The 16,060-nt window shown below is 41.0% G+C and overlaps 1 protein-coding gene across 1 annotated transcript in view; it reads right to left on the minus strand.

The window, feature by feature from the left end:
- Positions 1-5,182: 5,182 nt before the first annotated feature.
- dock5 (dedicator of cytokinesis 5) overlaps positions 5,183-16,060 on the minus strand; it is a 54,143-nt gene continuing 43,265 nt past the window's right edge. The window contains exons 45-51 of the mRNA XM_044112673.1: positions 13,492-13,575; positions 13,254-13,391; positions 12,820-12,977; positions 12,508-12,631; positions 9,653-9,812; positions 9,300-9,418; positions 5,183-9,121 (exon numbers count right to left, since the gene is read on the minus strand). Coding sequence (XP_043968608.1) covers positions 9,038-9,121; positions 9,300-9,418; positions 9,653-9,812; positions 12,508-12,631; positions 12,820-12,977; positions 13,254-13,391; positions 13,492-13,575 — 867 coding nt within the window. The 3' untranslated portion in view covers positions 5,183-9,037. The remainder of the gene's footprint in view (positions 9,122-9,299; positions 9,419-9,652; positions 9,813-12,507; positions 12,632-12,819; positions 12,978-13,253; positions 13,392-13,491; positions 13,576-16,060) is intronic.

Genomic DNA, 16,060 nt, shown 5'->3' on the forward strand with positions numbered 1-16,060 from the left:
TTCAACCAATCTGCCTGTAGGATATACTCTGTAGATAGCTCATGGTTGGGCTGCTGGTGCTGTGGGTGAATAAACTTTTGGAGATTTCTATGCGTTTAATCCCACGCTACAAAAAAAAAAAAAAAAAAAGCATTTCTTTTGTTGTTCAAGTTCGCGGTCGAAAAATGTGACAAAATGTGGAAAATGTCTGGCTCCATGAAAGGCAGAGCAGCTTTGTGCTGAAGGTCTTTTCTCCTAACTGCTTCAGTAATGACTGATGTCCTGCTGCGCCGCAGGTTCCCGAGTCACAGAGAGAGAGAGAGAGAAAGAAAGAGAGAGAGACAGAAAGAGAGAGAGAGAGAGATCCAGTTCGTTATCTTCTTAGTGAAGGAACAAACGCCGACTTTTGTTTGTTTTTTGAGCAGGCAGGTAACAGCGCCACGCCACCCAAATCACAACCTCGGCGCGTTAAGTGTGAATATTTCAGTGGGACAAATAATAGGCAGGCCCGGGAAGTCTATCTGCAAGCATGGTTGACTGGACATGATGCAACTCGGTGCCCATCTTAAATGTTAAAAAATACATGCGACCGCGGTGAGAGCACAGAGCATATTAATAAAACAAGACCGCACACACAACCTGATATTTATTTATTTTTCTTCTTCCAGGCCAGAGTGTTTTCCTCAGCCAGGTCCTCTCTACCTCAGTGGGACCGCTTGTAGCTGGAACTGTTCCCGTACACCCTCCGAGTGACAAAACAGAAACGTTGATGAAGAAAAGAGGGCCCTCCTCCTCCTCTGCATGTTGATTGGCTCTCCTTAAGACTGCGCGTGGCTGCAGCTGACAGCTAGGTGTGACTGTGTAGCTTTAAATGTGTGTGTGTGTGTGTGTGTGTGTGTGTGTGTGTGCGTGTGTGTGCGTGTGTGTGTGTGTGTGTAGTGAGGAAGCAGAGCGTCAAAGTGCACTCAAGCGCCAAAAAATAAATAAATAAAATAACTTTGAGTAAACAGAAGTTTCTTAAGAAAAGAAAAGGCGGACTTGTTTGCGATGCTACATTAGCTCACAGCCTTTGGCACCACCTAGTGAAGTTCAAAGCCGGGAGACAATAATGCGGTTAATCCGGCTCCACACAGAGGGACGGGGTGCCTCCAGCAGTCAAGTGGACAGTAAGAAAGGGCATATTTTCCTTTGATGCAGAGGGATTAAGTTGCGCACAGGCCTCTGCTTTCATAACCAGTCTTTGTAGGCGTTCAGGAAGGAGCTGGGTCCAACACGACAGAGGCGAGAGCGGGTCAACAGGAATAAAAACGCTGACCAACATGGCTGCACTTCACACAAGTAAAACAAATCCCGTCGTTGACTAGATAATAATAATACAAAAAAAAAAAAACATCCGTAAGATCAACTTATAAAATGAATTTTTGTATCTACATTGTAAAAAAACTAATTTATATTAGAGTTACATACAAATTATTAATGGCTGAATTATTTATCCACATCCATTTTTACCAGTGAGCATGACAGATTGATCATTTTAGCATAAATCATTCAGCTATTTCACATTTTCAAAAAGGGACACCTCTAAATGATGGATGTGTAACATTTTTCTAATGGAGATTCCTCAACGCCGAGTCATTCATTTGGATTCCTGTCCAACAGGAAACTCAAGAAGAAGCTTATGGTAGAAAAATATAAGTTTGTTAAAAACATAGATATCCAAGCAATTCATGTTCCAATAATTATACCGTGTGATTCAGAGTTCTGCAGATCATCACCAACTTCAGCTCTTGTGTAATGCAGCTATTGTATGTTTTACTGACATCACTCCTTCAGAACCAGAACCAGAACCAGAACCAGAACCAGACTGCACCCCAAACTGCATTAGCTGAACCTCCTTCAGAAACCAACAGACGATGCTACAAAAATTGTAAAGAATCAACAACTTTTGTAATGTTTTTTTTTATCACTTTTATTCACTATTTAATCATTTTTCCTTTTGTATTCCATAAATGTGTCATACCTTCTGATGTTAGTTAACAGGGAGGCCTGCTGGACGCTTCCTTCTGTCGTTTTTGTGTCAGAATCTTTTCCATTTTGCCGCGTTAACTTGAGGAGCAAACGAGCTTGATGAATTTGAAAAGAAATTGTGAAAGATGAGCAAGGAGGAAAGCACTTCAGCAAATTATTTCAACTTATATATCATAATAATGATGGAAAAACAACTTTGATTCTATAATTAAAAAAAATATGATAATTTAGTAGATTTAATTTTCCTTTTTCTTTTTTTGCTAATCTTTCCTCCAGGCCCCGTTGGCGCTCCTCGGTGTCCCGCGCTTTGAAAACCACCGCTACCAGAAAACCAACGTTTCAGTCCAAACTCCAGGGTTCTGGTCGGGTTGGACGGATCAGTAACTTCAACAGAATCTAATGATAATCTCCCTGGACCCTAACGGCTAGTCGCTGCTCTCTCTCTCTCTCTCCAACTCTTTTTTCTGGATGTTAGCGGTTAGCCTACAAGAACCAAGCGCTCCGTTTCCACTGTTGGACGGGGTTCTGCTGACTGGAGAATGAGAGGTCGCGACCTCGTTCACAAAACACCAGAAGATCACACAACAGCAGAAAACAGAAAAGAATACAGCCACATTTATACTACCTAAACATGTAATGGACGGGATAAGTCGACAGTTTTGGTGCGTTGATCATAAAGTTTGGTTTTTACCGAGTGGATAAAGGCTGGTGTTGAAGTTATTGCAGTTGGCTTTCGTGTCTTTTGCCAACGGTTCCAATCATCGGCTGCAGCATCAGGAAATGAGGATCGATCTAATGAAGAACAAACTTTGCATGTTCATCCCATGCATGTGTGGGTTCTCTCTGGGTATTGCTGCTTCCTCCCACAGAATATGCATGTTAGCTTCATCAGTCACTCTTTATAGTGACAACGTGTGTGTGTGTGTGTGTGTGTGTTTCTATGTTCTCCTGTAAGACTGGCATCCTGTCCAGGATGTACTCTGCCTCTTGTCCATTGAAAAGATGGATTTGGATCGAAAAAACAGAGTTGGAATTAAAGGTACTTAAAGGGAAATGAGGATGAACGTTCAGATTAAAGGTCCAGTCAAGAGTTCGATCAATGTCTCTCTCCAGCGTTTCTCAGTCTGGACAGATTCTTCCCTGACTTCTCCTAGCAAGTGCAACTTTGTGACATCATCAGACACCCACCTGAATATAAATTAAGGATTGCATTTCCACTCGACATAAAAAAAATACAAGAAAATAACTTCCTTTTTCACCTTTTTGTTAAGGTTTATAGGAGGAGACAGTTTCAAAACCAGACTAGATGAGATACATTTCTGGCTGCAAGCTGTCTTTGCGATCAAGCTTACCGATATGTAATAGTCTAAGGAGAGTTCATTTCAAGTATGTGATCCATGTTATGAAGGAAAAGCCACTCATAAATTAGCTGAGTTGTTTAGAAAGCTAACCGAGTTCTGAACAAGGAGAATCAAATCATTCAACTTAAGAAGCAAATAAAAGGTTTTATATATATATATATATATATATATATATATATATATATATATATATATATATATATATATATATATAAATCTTCTGCAAAAGGATTGCTGGGGGAAAAGTCTGACTTCCACAGTTTACAGCCGGTGCAAGTATAGAAATTTAATACTAAGTGCTGACTAAGAGATTACACATTAATGAATTCCATTCATCTCAAGATTAAAGTATACATTTTTAGATCTGAAAAAAAAAAAAAAGATAAAATAAATAAATAAAATCCTTCTCGATTTCAAACTTCCCTACGTGACAAACGTGGTTTATTCCTCTCCAAGTAAAGCGTCCCGTTTGTTTTTCCCCTAAATCGCGTCGCAGCAGCGCGTTTCTACATGCGACACACGAAGAAGCTGTGTTGATTTTAAAAGAAAGAAAGAAAAAAAAACCCATGCTGCTTCAGGGAGACAGCTCTGTGTGTCCCTTGGACAGACGCAGCATCAAGCTGTGCCTACAGTTTACGAGTAAACACACACACACACACACACACACATATATATAAACAGAAACAAGTGAAACAGAGCAGAAACGGCACTGAAAGGCTGTGGTTGAAACTATTACCCTGACCTGAATGAATTTTTACAGAGATGATTTTCGTATTCTGCACACAGGTATCACAAAAACTCCAAGATGAGACCGCTGGAGAAAACTGCTGCCCGATAACCAACATTTTTATATGTAGGTTCCAGAGACGCTTTAGCTCCTTTTAAGAAAAAAACAAAACACAATACATTTTGTGCTGCTTGATGGGCTTTTTAATCCAGTTTGAATGCCTCAACGTGTCCAGAATCTGATGAAATGAGTCAAACCCACGTCAGACGCTGTTTGTAAAAAGGACGTAAACGCTACATTTTGTCGTGTCACATTTAAAACTATATTTTTTGTGGGTCAAATAAGAGGCGTGGTGTGCATCTGTATTCAGGACCTCGAGTCGATGCTCTGCAGAACCACTTTCTGCTGCAATTACAGCTGCAAGTCTTATGGGTTTTATTTTTCCTTTTTCACCAGCCTTGCACGTCCAGAGACTGAAATGTTTGTACATTTTTCTCTTTCCAGTGATCAGTATCAACCTTGTGCTGATGTTGCTGTATGAGGGAGGGAAATGCAACGGCTCTGATAAGGACAAACACTTGGAGGAACTGCGACTAAGGAACTTTAATACCAAACGTTTTAGCTTGTCCAATTTGTGTAAAATTCAGCGACAGCTGTTTATTTGCTCACCTGGACGATGCCGCCACGTCTATAACAGTTTGTTTGTGGGAGTTTCATCTAACAGTTTGTATCTCCAAACTTTTCCTGCAAAGAACGATGCAGGTCGTCCAGTAGGTGGTTTTGCTCCTGCAGAACTTCCCTTTCAGTGGAGCTAATCCAACTACTGTGACTGTACTAAATGTAAAAAAAACAATAATAATTGTTTTTTTTCTCAACTTTTCAGAAAAGTTTGCAACAGTGTTGAACAAAACACATTTCCAATCTTCAGACGGCGAAGGAACTCAAAGGCACACAGACGGAGCGACTGGCCAGGAGTCAACCGGAGCTGTCAAAGAAGCTGGAAAGACACGAAAAGGAATAAAAAGAACGATACTGTTACAAATAACATGCTTTTTTTTTTTTTTTTTGGAAATCAATTTAGCATGAAGCTGTAAGCACGTTGCATTATGCAGGCCCACTTCCACAGAGGAGTTCCTGAGCATCTAGTTAAAGCTGGCAGCTACAACGCCGCTCTGTTTGCATGAGCGAACATCAGTACAAGTGTTCATTGCTCCTGAGGTTTCCTGGCAGAGTTATCTCCCTTACCTCACAATCTGACAGGAGGGGTACAGGCCATTAAAAATCCTGATTAGCCAGACCCAAGCCCCAACACACACACACACACAGAGAAACACACTCAAACACACACACACACAGAGAGAGAGAAACACACACAAACACACGCACACACAAACACGCGCACATCCTCCATAAACATCTCATAAGCCCCTCCCCCAGTCGATAACAAACCCCGTGTGAATCACCGTGAGCTACAGCGGCATCATTTACCTTCATCTGACCCGTGGTATTTGAGAAGCATAAATCACCTGGGTTTTTGTTGGATGTGTTGAAACCGAATGTGTAATTTGTCACGCTATCAGCATCCAAACCACTATCGGAGGACCCACAGAGAATAACCTGTGATTACACAACTGCACTTAAGCAACGGAGAGAAAACACTTTTCAAACAAAAGGAGACATGCTAAGCTTGTTTTATTTATTTTTTAAAATCTTTATTTTATTTCAGTCAACATCTTGTTCATTATAAAAATATCACTATATGTCTGTAGAATTACTGTTTATAAACATTTCTGCCTTTTAAAGAAATCTGCACTATACAATGACATTAATCCCTTGTAAAACATCGGTCTAAAAATAGAAAAATAATAGCAATGACATAATTATCAGTTCAATTTGATCTGTATCAAAACAGCATGCTCTCACAGATTCAGCACCCCGGAGGCACATCATTTGCTTTGCTTATTTAAAAATAATAATAACAATAATAAAAAAAAGATTTACAGTGTTCGGTAAAATGACTTTGCTTCCAACATAATGTAAACACCCGCTGTGCAAATCTCTGAGAAGATTTTTTTTTATCTTTTTTTTTTTTTTTTTATGAACAGAAACAACACCTGAATTTTCAAGCTAAAGTGACCTCCAGAGACGTTTTGCATTTATGGCTCCGTTAAAGTCCCAGCCAAAGCACATTTGGAAACTTTGCTCATTTACTTTCCTGACAAGAAACTTTTACGCCCCTGCAATAAATATTTACCGGGAGCCTGAAGCAGACATGCTCAGCACGGCGACAGAGGACCCAAACCCTCATAAACGTGCTCATTAACAAGATCTAATTTGGGTTTTATATCATTTTTTAAGGCCGCGCTTCTCAAGCTGTGCCATCTTGGTTGTTAGGAAAGTTTGGTATCAATTACTGTATTTGCACTGGGCTTGTGAACACACCAAGCAATGTAGAGGTAAGAGGCGATGAGAGGAGATGAGAGACTTAAGAAGTTCATTTTTGTTCTACATAAAAAGGAGCGGAGAAGAGTACCAGAGCTCCCTGAAGCAGATTACATTGAAGCAGGAAGTAGCTCTGGTAGCTAGCATGTTATTTACCTCTTGCGTTGTACTTTGGCTTTAACCCAACTGCTCTCCTTTGCTGAGTTGGAACACCAGTAAGAGTTGCAGTAAAGTTAAGAAGAAAAATTAAACAATAAAGGAATTGCTAACCATGTTAGCAAGGGATGCTAACAGCAAAGCATTTCATTTGGACTTTCAAATACTTAAGCAGTATGTTCATCACATAATGTTCGTGCAAACAGTTTAACAAGATACAAACTATCAATCATGTATGCGAAGCGGCCATATTTTATTCTAGAACCTCTGATTTTTTCTCCCCACTCAGAATTTCAGCATCTGGAAATCTACTATGGGACTATATTCCTGCTTCTGAGGAGAAAATTAAATGATTCATTAATATCCATCAAATAAATCAGAACTAAGAAGGTTTTAAAAATACATTTTCTTATTTTGAGGGTCACACGGGCTGCGATAAAATGAGAGAGAGCAAGACTTTCTGAAGATAACAAGAGGGTTTAACAGAAAACACCAAAGCTTCTATGCTTGATTCTTTAAAGCAATCAACCTGTCCGTCAAGGGAAAGGGTGGATTTGAAAATTTCGGCAGCTTTTTTGAAATTAGAGACCTACATAATCTAAGTGCAGATTTTTTGATGCTAACCATGCTAACTGCTCTAACTGCAAATAGAAGTAGCAAAGTCGATTTAAAATGTTAAATTGTAATCATTGTGTCTGTTTGAAAATCCTAAAAAGAATGAGAATGATGCTTTCGCTTCAAATGTAAATAATGATTGCTAACTTGGTCACTTTGCTCCTCTTTCTTGCGCCCACTTACCCACAAACAGACAATTTCAAAACGTTGCATGTGTTGCGTTATCCACTTGCCTACATTTTTTATATATGCCATGTTTTGCACATGGACAAATAAATATTTTTCTATTTATTTGGGTTGGCCAGAGTGGTGAGTTATTGGGATAAAGATTAATCAGAATAAAAAAAATTAAAGTACAAACTTGGAAACCACCTTTGTGTACTTTTCCTGAATAAACAAGGTCCATATATAGATGACATTGAGTTAAAATGACCAAGACCCAGAAAGGCTAGAAATGTATATATATTTTTTGTTTGGTACAATGCAGCATTGTTTAAGAGAAATCAAAAATAGCTAAAATCTGAATAGAAAAAAAAATGGACCCAGAAAACTTTCTTTTTCCACAATAAACGGAAAAGAAAATCCAAATCCTGTTAAGAGACCATCAACATGTTTGTCAAGATGACGGTCTGAGGCAGCCAGGGATTTAGCAAGATGGTGGATGTTATAAAAAGTTAAGGGAAAAATTGTTTAAAGGCGAATTCAGGGAGCTTCAACACAAACCTTGGAAAAAAGTCCGTCAGGTTCTCAACTTCAGGTTCTGCACAAAGCAGACTAACAGCATTAGACGCGAACGAACTGCGTTTCGTTTCGTTTGCGTTTTGGCTCCGGCTCTACGTCTAAGCAGGTTCGACAGTGGTATCAAACGTTTCTTTTTTTCTTTCTTTTTTCGGTTAACACTTCCCAATGAGCACCACCACCTTACCGCAGCGTAGTGTATCAACAGGTACGGCGTTTGGGTTCGTCGTAAGCAACAAGCGCAGAATCTGCTGCACATTCAATAATGCCATCCAGTGTCTCGGAAACCTTGGCGGGTCGGAACGAAAGGCTGTGCTTCCACAAATAAAACAGGGACACAATCCAAAGACGCAGACTAACGCCGTTCCAGACCAACAGTTGCCTTCTGTACATGGTAATCCCTGCCTATTAGTCAAGTTTGACATTTATCTAATGCAGCTCTTTGTATAGGGAATGCTGTTAAACAGCTAGAGGGAGAGTGAGTCATCCAGTGTCGCTCCATACACAAACATAAAAATAAAAACATGACGCTGTACCATTATTCATTCCATTTGTTGCCACTGATTAAACAGAAAATGCACCGCTGTGACCCATCTTGAGGGAATGAGTCTTTCATTACCTTAATAAGCCCACAGAGCCTAAGACGGTACCTTAAATCACAACCCAAATCATTGCATCCGGTTCTGCTGTCTTGACGACGGATCCTTCCCATCAGCTCGACGCTACGATAGTTACTCAAAATTTAAGAGCGGAGGACAGCTTGGAAATGAAAGTGAACTGAAAAGAAGCAAATTACTCAAAACCAAACCAAACAAAAAAGAAAGCAAGCCAGCCCTGCTTCTCCCCTCAATGTTCCGGTTCTCTCCTGTACCCCCACTGTGGCGCCTCCATGACGTCTAAAACGAGACTGCGCTTTCATCGCAGCCAAATCAGGGAATTAATGAAACTCCCAAGGTCGGTGCGGTGGTGTTGCCTTACTGGGGTGTTGCTCTTACGAGGGGAACATTGACTTTCGAATCTTCGGAGGAGGCGGAGGAGGCTTGTTCTCAATTTTCACGGGCAGCGGAGGGACGAACTGCGGGGGAAAAAAAAAAAAAACAAACCAAAAAAAACACAGAAGAAGGTTCGTGTTAAGACTTTAAATATAAATAAAATACAATTTTAAAAGAAAAAAAACAATGGAGCATATTCACGTTTACTAGCCATTAAATATGCATTAGGGAGGGGCTGTTGTTTCCTCTAAGCAAATGTACCTCTGAAGAGATGGCGAGGTTGTCAATCTGGTGCGGAGGTTTCTTCGGAGGCATGGGTGGGGGAGTCCCTGGGGTGTCGATAGTATTGGCATCGTTGTCGTTGAGGAGTGATGAATAACCTAGCGAGGGGGAGGGGGGAATAAAAACTCTTCAGACCACATCCGTCTGTGAATGTGTGTGTGACCTGATTAGCTCCGCAGACCAGAATGTGCTTACACCCCAGAAAGAAAGGGGGAAAAAAAAATAAGTCTGTCAGGTTTCCCCTCTTTATCGTGCGGAAAAGCAGAACTTTAAGATGGGGAGAAGTGCAGTGTGGCGCTTCTCAGAAGAGGAAGGAGCTCTTTGCTACGTACTGGAGCTGCGCAGCGTGTTTGGAGTGTGCGGGGAGGCGGCGAGCGGGCTGAGTTGGTTAGACAGGCTGAGCTGGGATGAAACGCCCTGGAAAAGGGAGAGGGTGAGCCGTCTGTCACCGAGCTGCAAACTTTTGGGTCTCTGCTGCTTGTCTGGTGAAACCTGGGTGGTAATGGGGGGGAGGAGGGACAAAAAAGAAGAAAAAAAAAAGACATGGAAAAATAAAATCTCCAAGAAAAGCACAGAAAACCATAAAGAAGTGCTCTGTTTTTCACTATTACACTTAAAATAAGTTCAAATGAGCAAAAGAGCTCACACTTCTCCAACCGCGTTGGTATTTCATTGGGATTCTATGAGACAAATCAAGACCAAGTGCCACACGGTTGTGAGATGAAAAGAAAAGGGATTCATGGTTCTGAGAATGCACAGCACAAAAGTGCAGCGTTGATCTGTACTGAGCCCCGTTTCCTTCTGGACCCCTAAATAAAATCCACTGAGACCAGCTGCCATCAGAAGTTAGTTAAACTGTGAATACGGTCGTGTGCAGCTTCATCTCATATTAAAAGACCCAGATTCAGCTAGAGGGACTATTTGGGCGCTCCAGAACGAAATGGAGAGTTGAAGAGATATTTCTAGCAGGGCAAAGTTCGAACAGGGTTTCTGCAACTCAAATTTTACACTTTAAAGAACATTAAAGTCTTAAATTTCACTTTAATATAGGTATAAAATGCAAAAAGGCAATAAGAAGCTAGCTAGTTAGCTTTTTGAAATTTTTAGCAAGTGAGTCACCGCTAGCATAAACTGTCTCAAATCACAGAACACAATGAATAAGTCTGAGTGTGACTCAAACTTTTGCCTGAAACATATATATGTGTATATATAATGTGAAATATCAAAATATTTCAGACCTGTGATTAACTTCTTAAAGGCCAACTTACATTTTAACAGAATTCAAGACATTTTCAGGCCTTAAAAACTACGACTTTTTAAGGATGCATGGAAACCCTGGCTCTATAAACCCTCCACATAACCCTGAACACAACATTCCCTTGGTGAAACCTGATGGAGCGAGGCGTTACTACACCTAATGAGGGTTTTTTTGTTTGTTTTTTTTGTCAAAACTTACCATAAACTAAACACATAATTCCCATAAGCATTGTGGGACATTACGTATTACAATAAATAAAAATAAATAAAAAGAAAACGCATACTCAAGTGGATGTACAAATCACCATCTCAATCAGGTCAAAGAGTGTGAATACAGACGTTTGAACACATCACCGGTCTCAGTCTCTTCTCCGTCCTCATGGTTGTATTGTCTGAGTTGCTGAATTTTAAAGCCCAACTTTCTAATTAATCTCGTCGTGTTCTGCTCCTCAGTATAATATGATAGTTTACTGCCTGGCACCAGTTCAAATCCAAATAACATTAATGTGTTAGGAAGGCCCGCTCAGACTGCAGATCCAAATCCAGCTGGAAAGTCTGTGGCAAAAATCGAAGGTGGATCTGATGAGGCACTCCTCGTTTAATCTGACAGAGATTGAGCAGGCAGATTACAGGATGAGGAGACGGTATTTCAGTCTCTAGACATGCCAGCTGACAGACGCCCACACCAAAATGACTTACAGCTGTAATCTAGGCAAAATGTTGAAAGCCAAGTGACATCTCTTCTTTTCAGCTATCCACTACTTTCTGTTGGTCTGTCACATAACATGCAGTTATCACACAAAGTGAAGAATATCCAGATGGATAATTTTGTGGGGAACCAGAGCTTAACATACAGCAGCTATAAAAATGTATTCATCCCCTTGGATCTTTTGCCCTTTTATTGCTTTAACAAATCAATCATGATCAAAACAATTTGGCATTTTTGACAAGACAAAAAAAAACAAACAAAAAAAAAAAAACAATGTACCAAAAGCAAAAATGAAAACTGATTTCTACAAAGTAATGACAAGCAAAAATATTTCACATTAAATAAGTGACTGTGTAAATATTCACCCCTTCAAGTCAGGATTTAGTAAACCTGCTGTCCAAGCTCTGTCATGCTGCGTGGGGGTTGGTTGCGAAGTCCTGCCACAAATTCTCTTCATGATTGAAATCTGGGCTTTGACTAGACCAGAGCATCCGCCTTGCTGTCTTCAAGGCATTCCTGTGCTTTGGGTTTTTGTCTCACTGGAAAACAAACGTTCTCTGAAGCTGTGGTTCTCTTCTCCAGCATTTCCCTATTATTATTTTTTATTTTTTAATCTCTGCATTCATTTTACCTTCTACGTTTACGAACCTTCCAGGGATCGCTGCCGGGACGCATCCCCACAGCATGATGCTGACACCGCCGTGCTTCACAGAGGAGATGATGCGTTTGTGGTGATGTGCGTAGTGTTTAGCATCTGTCAGACATGGCGTCTTGTCTGATGGCCAAAAATGTTCAGAGCCTTGGAGAGTTTTTTTTGTTTGTGTCCAGCCCCTGACTTTTACGTTTCAGGAAGCTTTTCTCTGATTTGTGTTCCTTTGACTTCCTGCTGGGGATTCTGATTAACCAGTGAACGGACCTTCCAGACACAGTGGCTGCTCTCAGGTGATTTCCATCCACACATTGTGAGAATATTTTTACCAGTTGGCTCATCCTTTGGTCAATTAGGTGAGTCACTTTAAAAGGGGTTGAATATTTATGCACTTGCCTCATGTTAAATCTTTTCATTTAATTGCTACTTTGTAGATGTGTTTTGCCAGAGTTTTGCCAATCGCAGTAGATATGCAAAAGCAATACGAAGGGTAAAACATCCAAGAGGGCGAGGACTATTTATAGGCACCGTGTAACTGTATGTAGCACAGCTGCGCAGACATAAGGCCTCACCTCATCTGCAGCCGACTGCTTCTCCAGCAGCACTTGAGATTTGCTCATGCTCCACTCCTTTCTGTTCTTCCGAGCGATCCTGTTGTCTTCCTCGGAGCGGGACAGAACAGAGACCCTGCGATCACTGGGACAAGCAGACGAGGAGCGGTTAGCGAAACCACCCGAGGCACAGAAACAGACGCAGGGAAATGTAGAACAAAGGGGACAAATGACTCAGTTTTATGCGAGAATAGTAATTTTTTTTTTTTAAAAAAGGAAAAAGAACATGTCTGATTATCGGTCAGGGTGATGTGAGGATGTGGCGGCACTGACTCCTGGGAGGAGGGCCCGTCTGAAGAGCCGCTGGAGAGGCCCGAGGATGTGCTGGACAAGGTGGACGCAGTGGACATGCGGCGCAGGGTGGAAGACATGATGTAGGGCACGACGACCGAGCCCACGCGGCTCTTCTTCTTCTCAGTCAGAGAGCAGGGCTGGGACACACAAATGGGATTAAGCGTCACCGGGGTGAGGGTGGAGGGAGACGGAGAGGAGAGAAAGAGAGAGGGGGGGAGGATCTTGGCAGGAAGATTCAGAGTGACAGGCGAGGCACAGGTTGCAACAGCCTGGCTAAAGGAAGATTTATGGGCCTGTGCTAATATGATGTACACTATCCTTTGAATGAGAAGGGTTTGATAGGAAGGCAAGAGGGCCAATAGCGAAAGTTGGCACCCCGCTGCACGAAATCGAGTTTTCAGCTGGCAACGCACCAAGGTTATGACGCCGCACAGCTTCTCCACTTTCTCCCGGAGATCTCGGAAGCAAGTGACTAAACGACTGTGTAAGGGCTTCAGCTGCTCCGTCGCCTTCTCCCCGTGGAGGCGAATCCCATCCTCCAGGAGCGGGATCTGTCGGGAGCGAGGGAGGACATAAGTGGAGCACAGGGGTCTGGTGAAAAAGAGAGGGGGGGAAGAAAGGGTTCTTTATAAAGACGACGGGAAACGTTACCTGCAGGGCGATGAGCTGCTTGAGGACCCCGATGCGTTCGCGGTCTCCCGGGTGCTCTTGGATGTAGGTGTCAGTGAAGAACGCCTGGAGAAGATGGAAACTGGGTGACGACAGGACGGCATGTTGACCGCGCTCATTAGAAAATGTGGCTGCTAAGAGGCTCCTGCGTGAACAGGACTCCGTAACTCAGAACAGAACGGAAACCAGGAATCGCGTCGAACAGAAGTGGGCATCCATTGTTAAATGACAGCTGGACGACTTTATTAGTCCAGCCTGGTGATGTTTGACCACATCATCCTCAGCAATATCCCACCATTTCTATGGTCTAAAAATATACTGTTAAAACAAACCAGATATTTACATATAGAAAAAAATACCGTAGCACTTTATTTGACAGAGTTTTTAAAGTGTCAATATTTACAAAATAATGCAAAGTTGGCACCTTTAATGGACTTTCAATGCAACTTTGCATTAAAAGTGTCATTATTTATCAAATGACATTTCATACACGTTCATAAAAACTCCTTCAATGTCACGTTATACCACGTTCATGACAGTGTCATGTCAGCCTTATGCACACCCCGTCAAATAAAGTGTTACCAAAAATATAGATATTTTTTTATTTCCCTGTCTGAGATGGAAAACAAAACTTTTCCTGTTTTAGGTCAGTTGGAATTACCAGAATTATTTCCATTCGCTTAAAGTCCAAATAATGATGGAACAGGGCTGAGCAACTTGGCTTAAAAATTTAATCTCTGGGTTGTTGTTTTTTTACCCCATTCGAGATCTAATTTTAATAAATGTTTTTTCCTACAAAAAAAAAGAAAAGAAAAAAAAGAATGATATTACAGATGACAAGAAACATTCTCAAAATGTGGCTTTTATATTAATCCTCCCTTCTGCGAGTTGTACGACCGAGTATTAGAGCCAGGTTATTTAATTACAACACAGTCGTAATATCAGCAACGAAAGATGCGCCGTTACCAGGAGAAAGTCTTAAAACTATGAGGGGGAAAAAAAGCGAGAAATGAAGAAAGATCTTAGATAATTTGGTTTGTGTTAGTGTTGGAGTTCTCATAAAGTTATTGCGTCATCCTCCAAATATCCCAGCTGTACTCTTTTAATATTGTAACCGTATTCTCACAATTAAGAAAGAAAAAATTTATCGATCCTAAAAGTTTGTCGTAGAGTTGGCCTGAATTCAACTGAAACGGTTAAACAAGATGGCCGCCGTGGCCATCTGAACTATGGAAACCCCAGGAGAGAATCAGTAGGAAAAAAAAAATTTGATCTTTGAAAACCAAAAAATTCTTAATTAATAAAATATAATCAAAGCTGATAGAATTATTTTTGAAAGACATTTATTTAAATGTTCCTCTTTTAGCACGGTCCGGATATCCTTCCGTTTGCTGGAACACTGACCCATTCCTCCCGACCGAACCCGAGTCACACACACCTTCACACCTGCCACCACATTTTGCTGCACAGGATTGACAGCAGGATTTTGTGACGGCCACTACAAAACACCGACGGATTTTATGGCAAACATACGGTCGCTGTTCATTGGGAAGCTCCATTTATGCCGGATCTTTAACTTCCTGGCTGAAGTCTTCAATATTTCCACTTAATGTTTTTTTTTTCCTTCATGGCGCCATCGAGTTTCCTTGCCTCCAGCAGGAAAACATCCAGCGTCATCAGGGCGGGAAGGTTCCTCTTTTTCCCTCCAAACAAAATGCTAGTCGTTATGGACAAAGAGCTCAACTTCAGTTTCATCACAGCAGATATTAATGTCTTTGTCTCAGAGTTCATTTGCAAACTGCAGCTTGTCTTTCTATGTTGCTTTTTGAACTAATGACTTCTTCCTCTCTGATTGGCTCTCCAGGCACTTCTCTTATTTTTCTTCATCTTTAGAAGGTCTGCTGCTTCTGTTCTGGAGTTGATGCTCACTTGTCACGTCTTGATACTTTCACCTCTGGGGAACAAAACTCGTTTCCTTCCTAAACCGTGTGAAGGCTGGTTTTTCATATGTGGTCTAGAGCTGCATATTATTATTATTACTAGAGCCGTTTAAGCAGATGCAGCATCTTTGGGCAAGAGGAAGTGGTAGCCAAGGATGAGATAGAGCTGTACAGGTGCACCACTGTCGTCTCGATATCTTGGCTTACACTTCTTTAGATTTTCTTTCATGTCACTTAAAAAGTTTTTATATTTAAAGTGTTTTAAAGTACATAAATTGTTTCACGTTCGGGAACTTGCAGAGTCATCATATCGCTATTTGGGCTTCCGTAGAAAATTTCCAGTCATAAATAATAGTCTTACTGTACGCATACTTCAGGATTAAAAAGAAATCTCTGAAAATATGATCTTTACTCCAAGATTTAGCAAATAAAAATAAAACTGTGAATCCTAACAAACCTAAAACCAGAAAAGTTTGGGCTGATTTATTGTCAGATAGTGACAAAAAAAAAAAGTTATATCTTTTTATACATTAAAAATAAATACCTGGTTTCAACTGTACGCTTGGTCGAAAAAACACAAACAAAACCCACAAGAAATCTAGGTTTCAGTC

Source organism: Gambusia affinis, linkage group LG03, assembly GCF_019740435.1.
Source record: "Gambusia affinis linkage group LG03, SWU_Gaff_1.0, whole genome shotgun sequence".
Lineage (NCBI taxonomy): Eukaryota > Metazoa > Chordata > Actinopteri > Cyprinodontiformes > Poeciliidae > Gambusia > Gambusia affinis.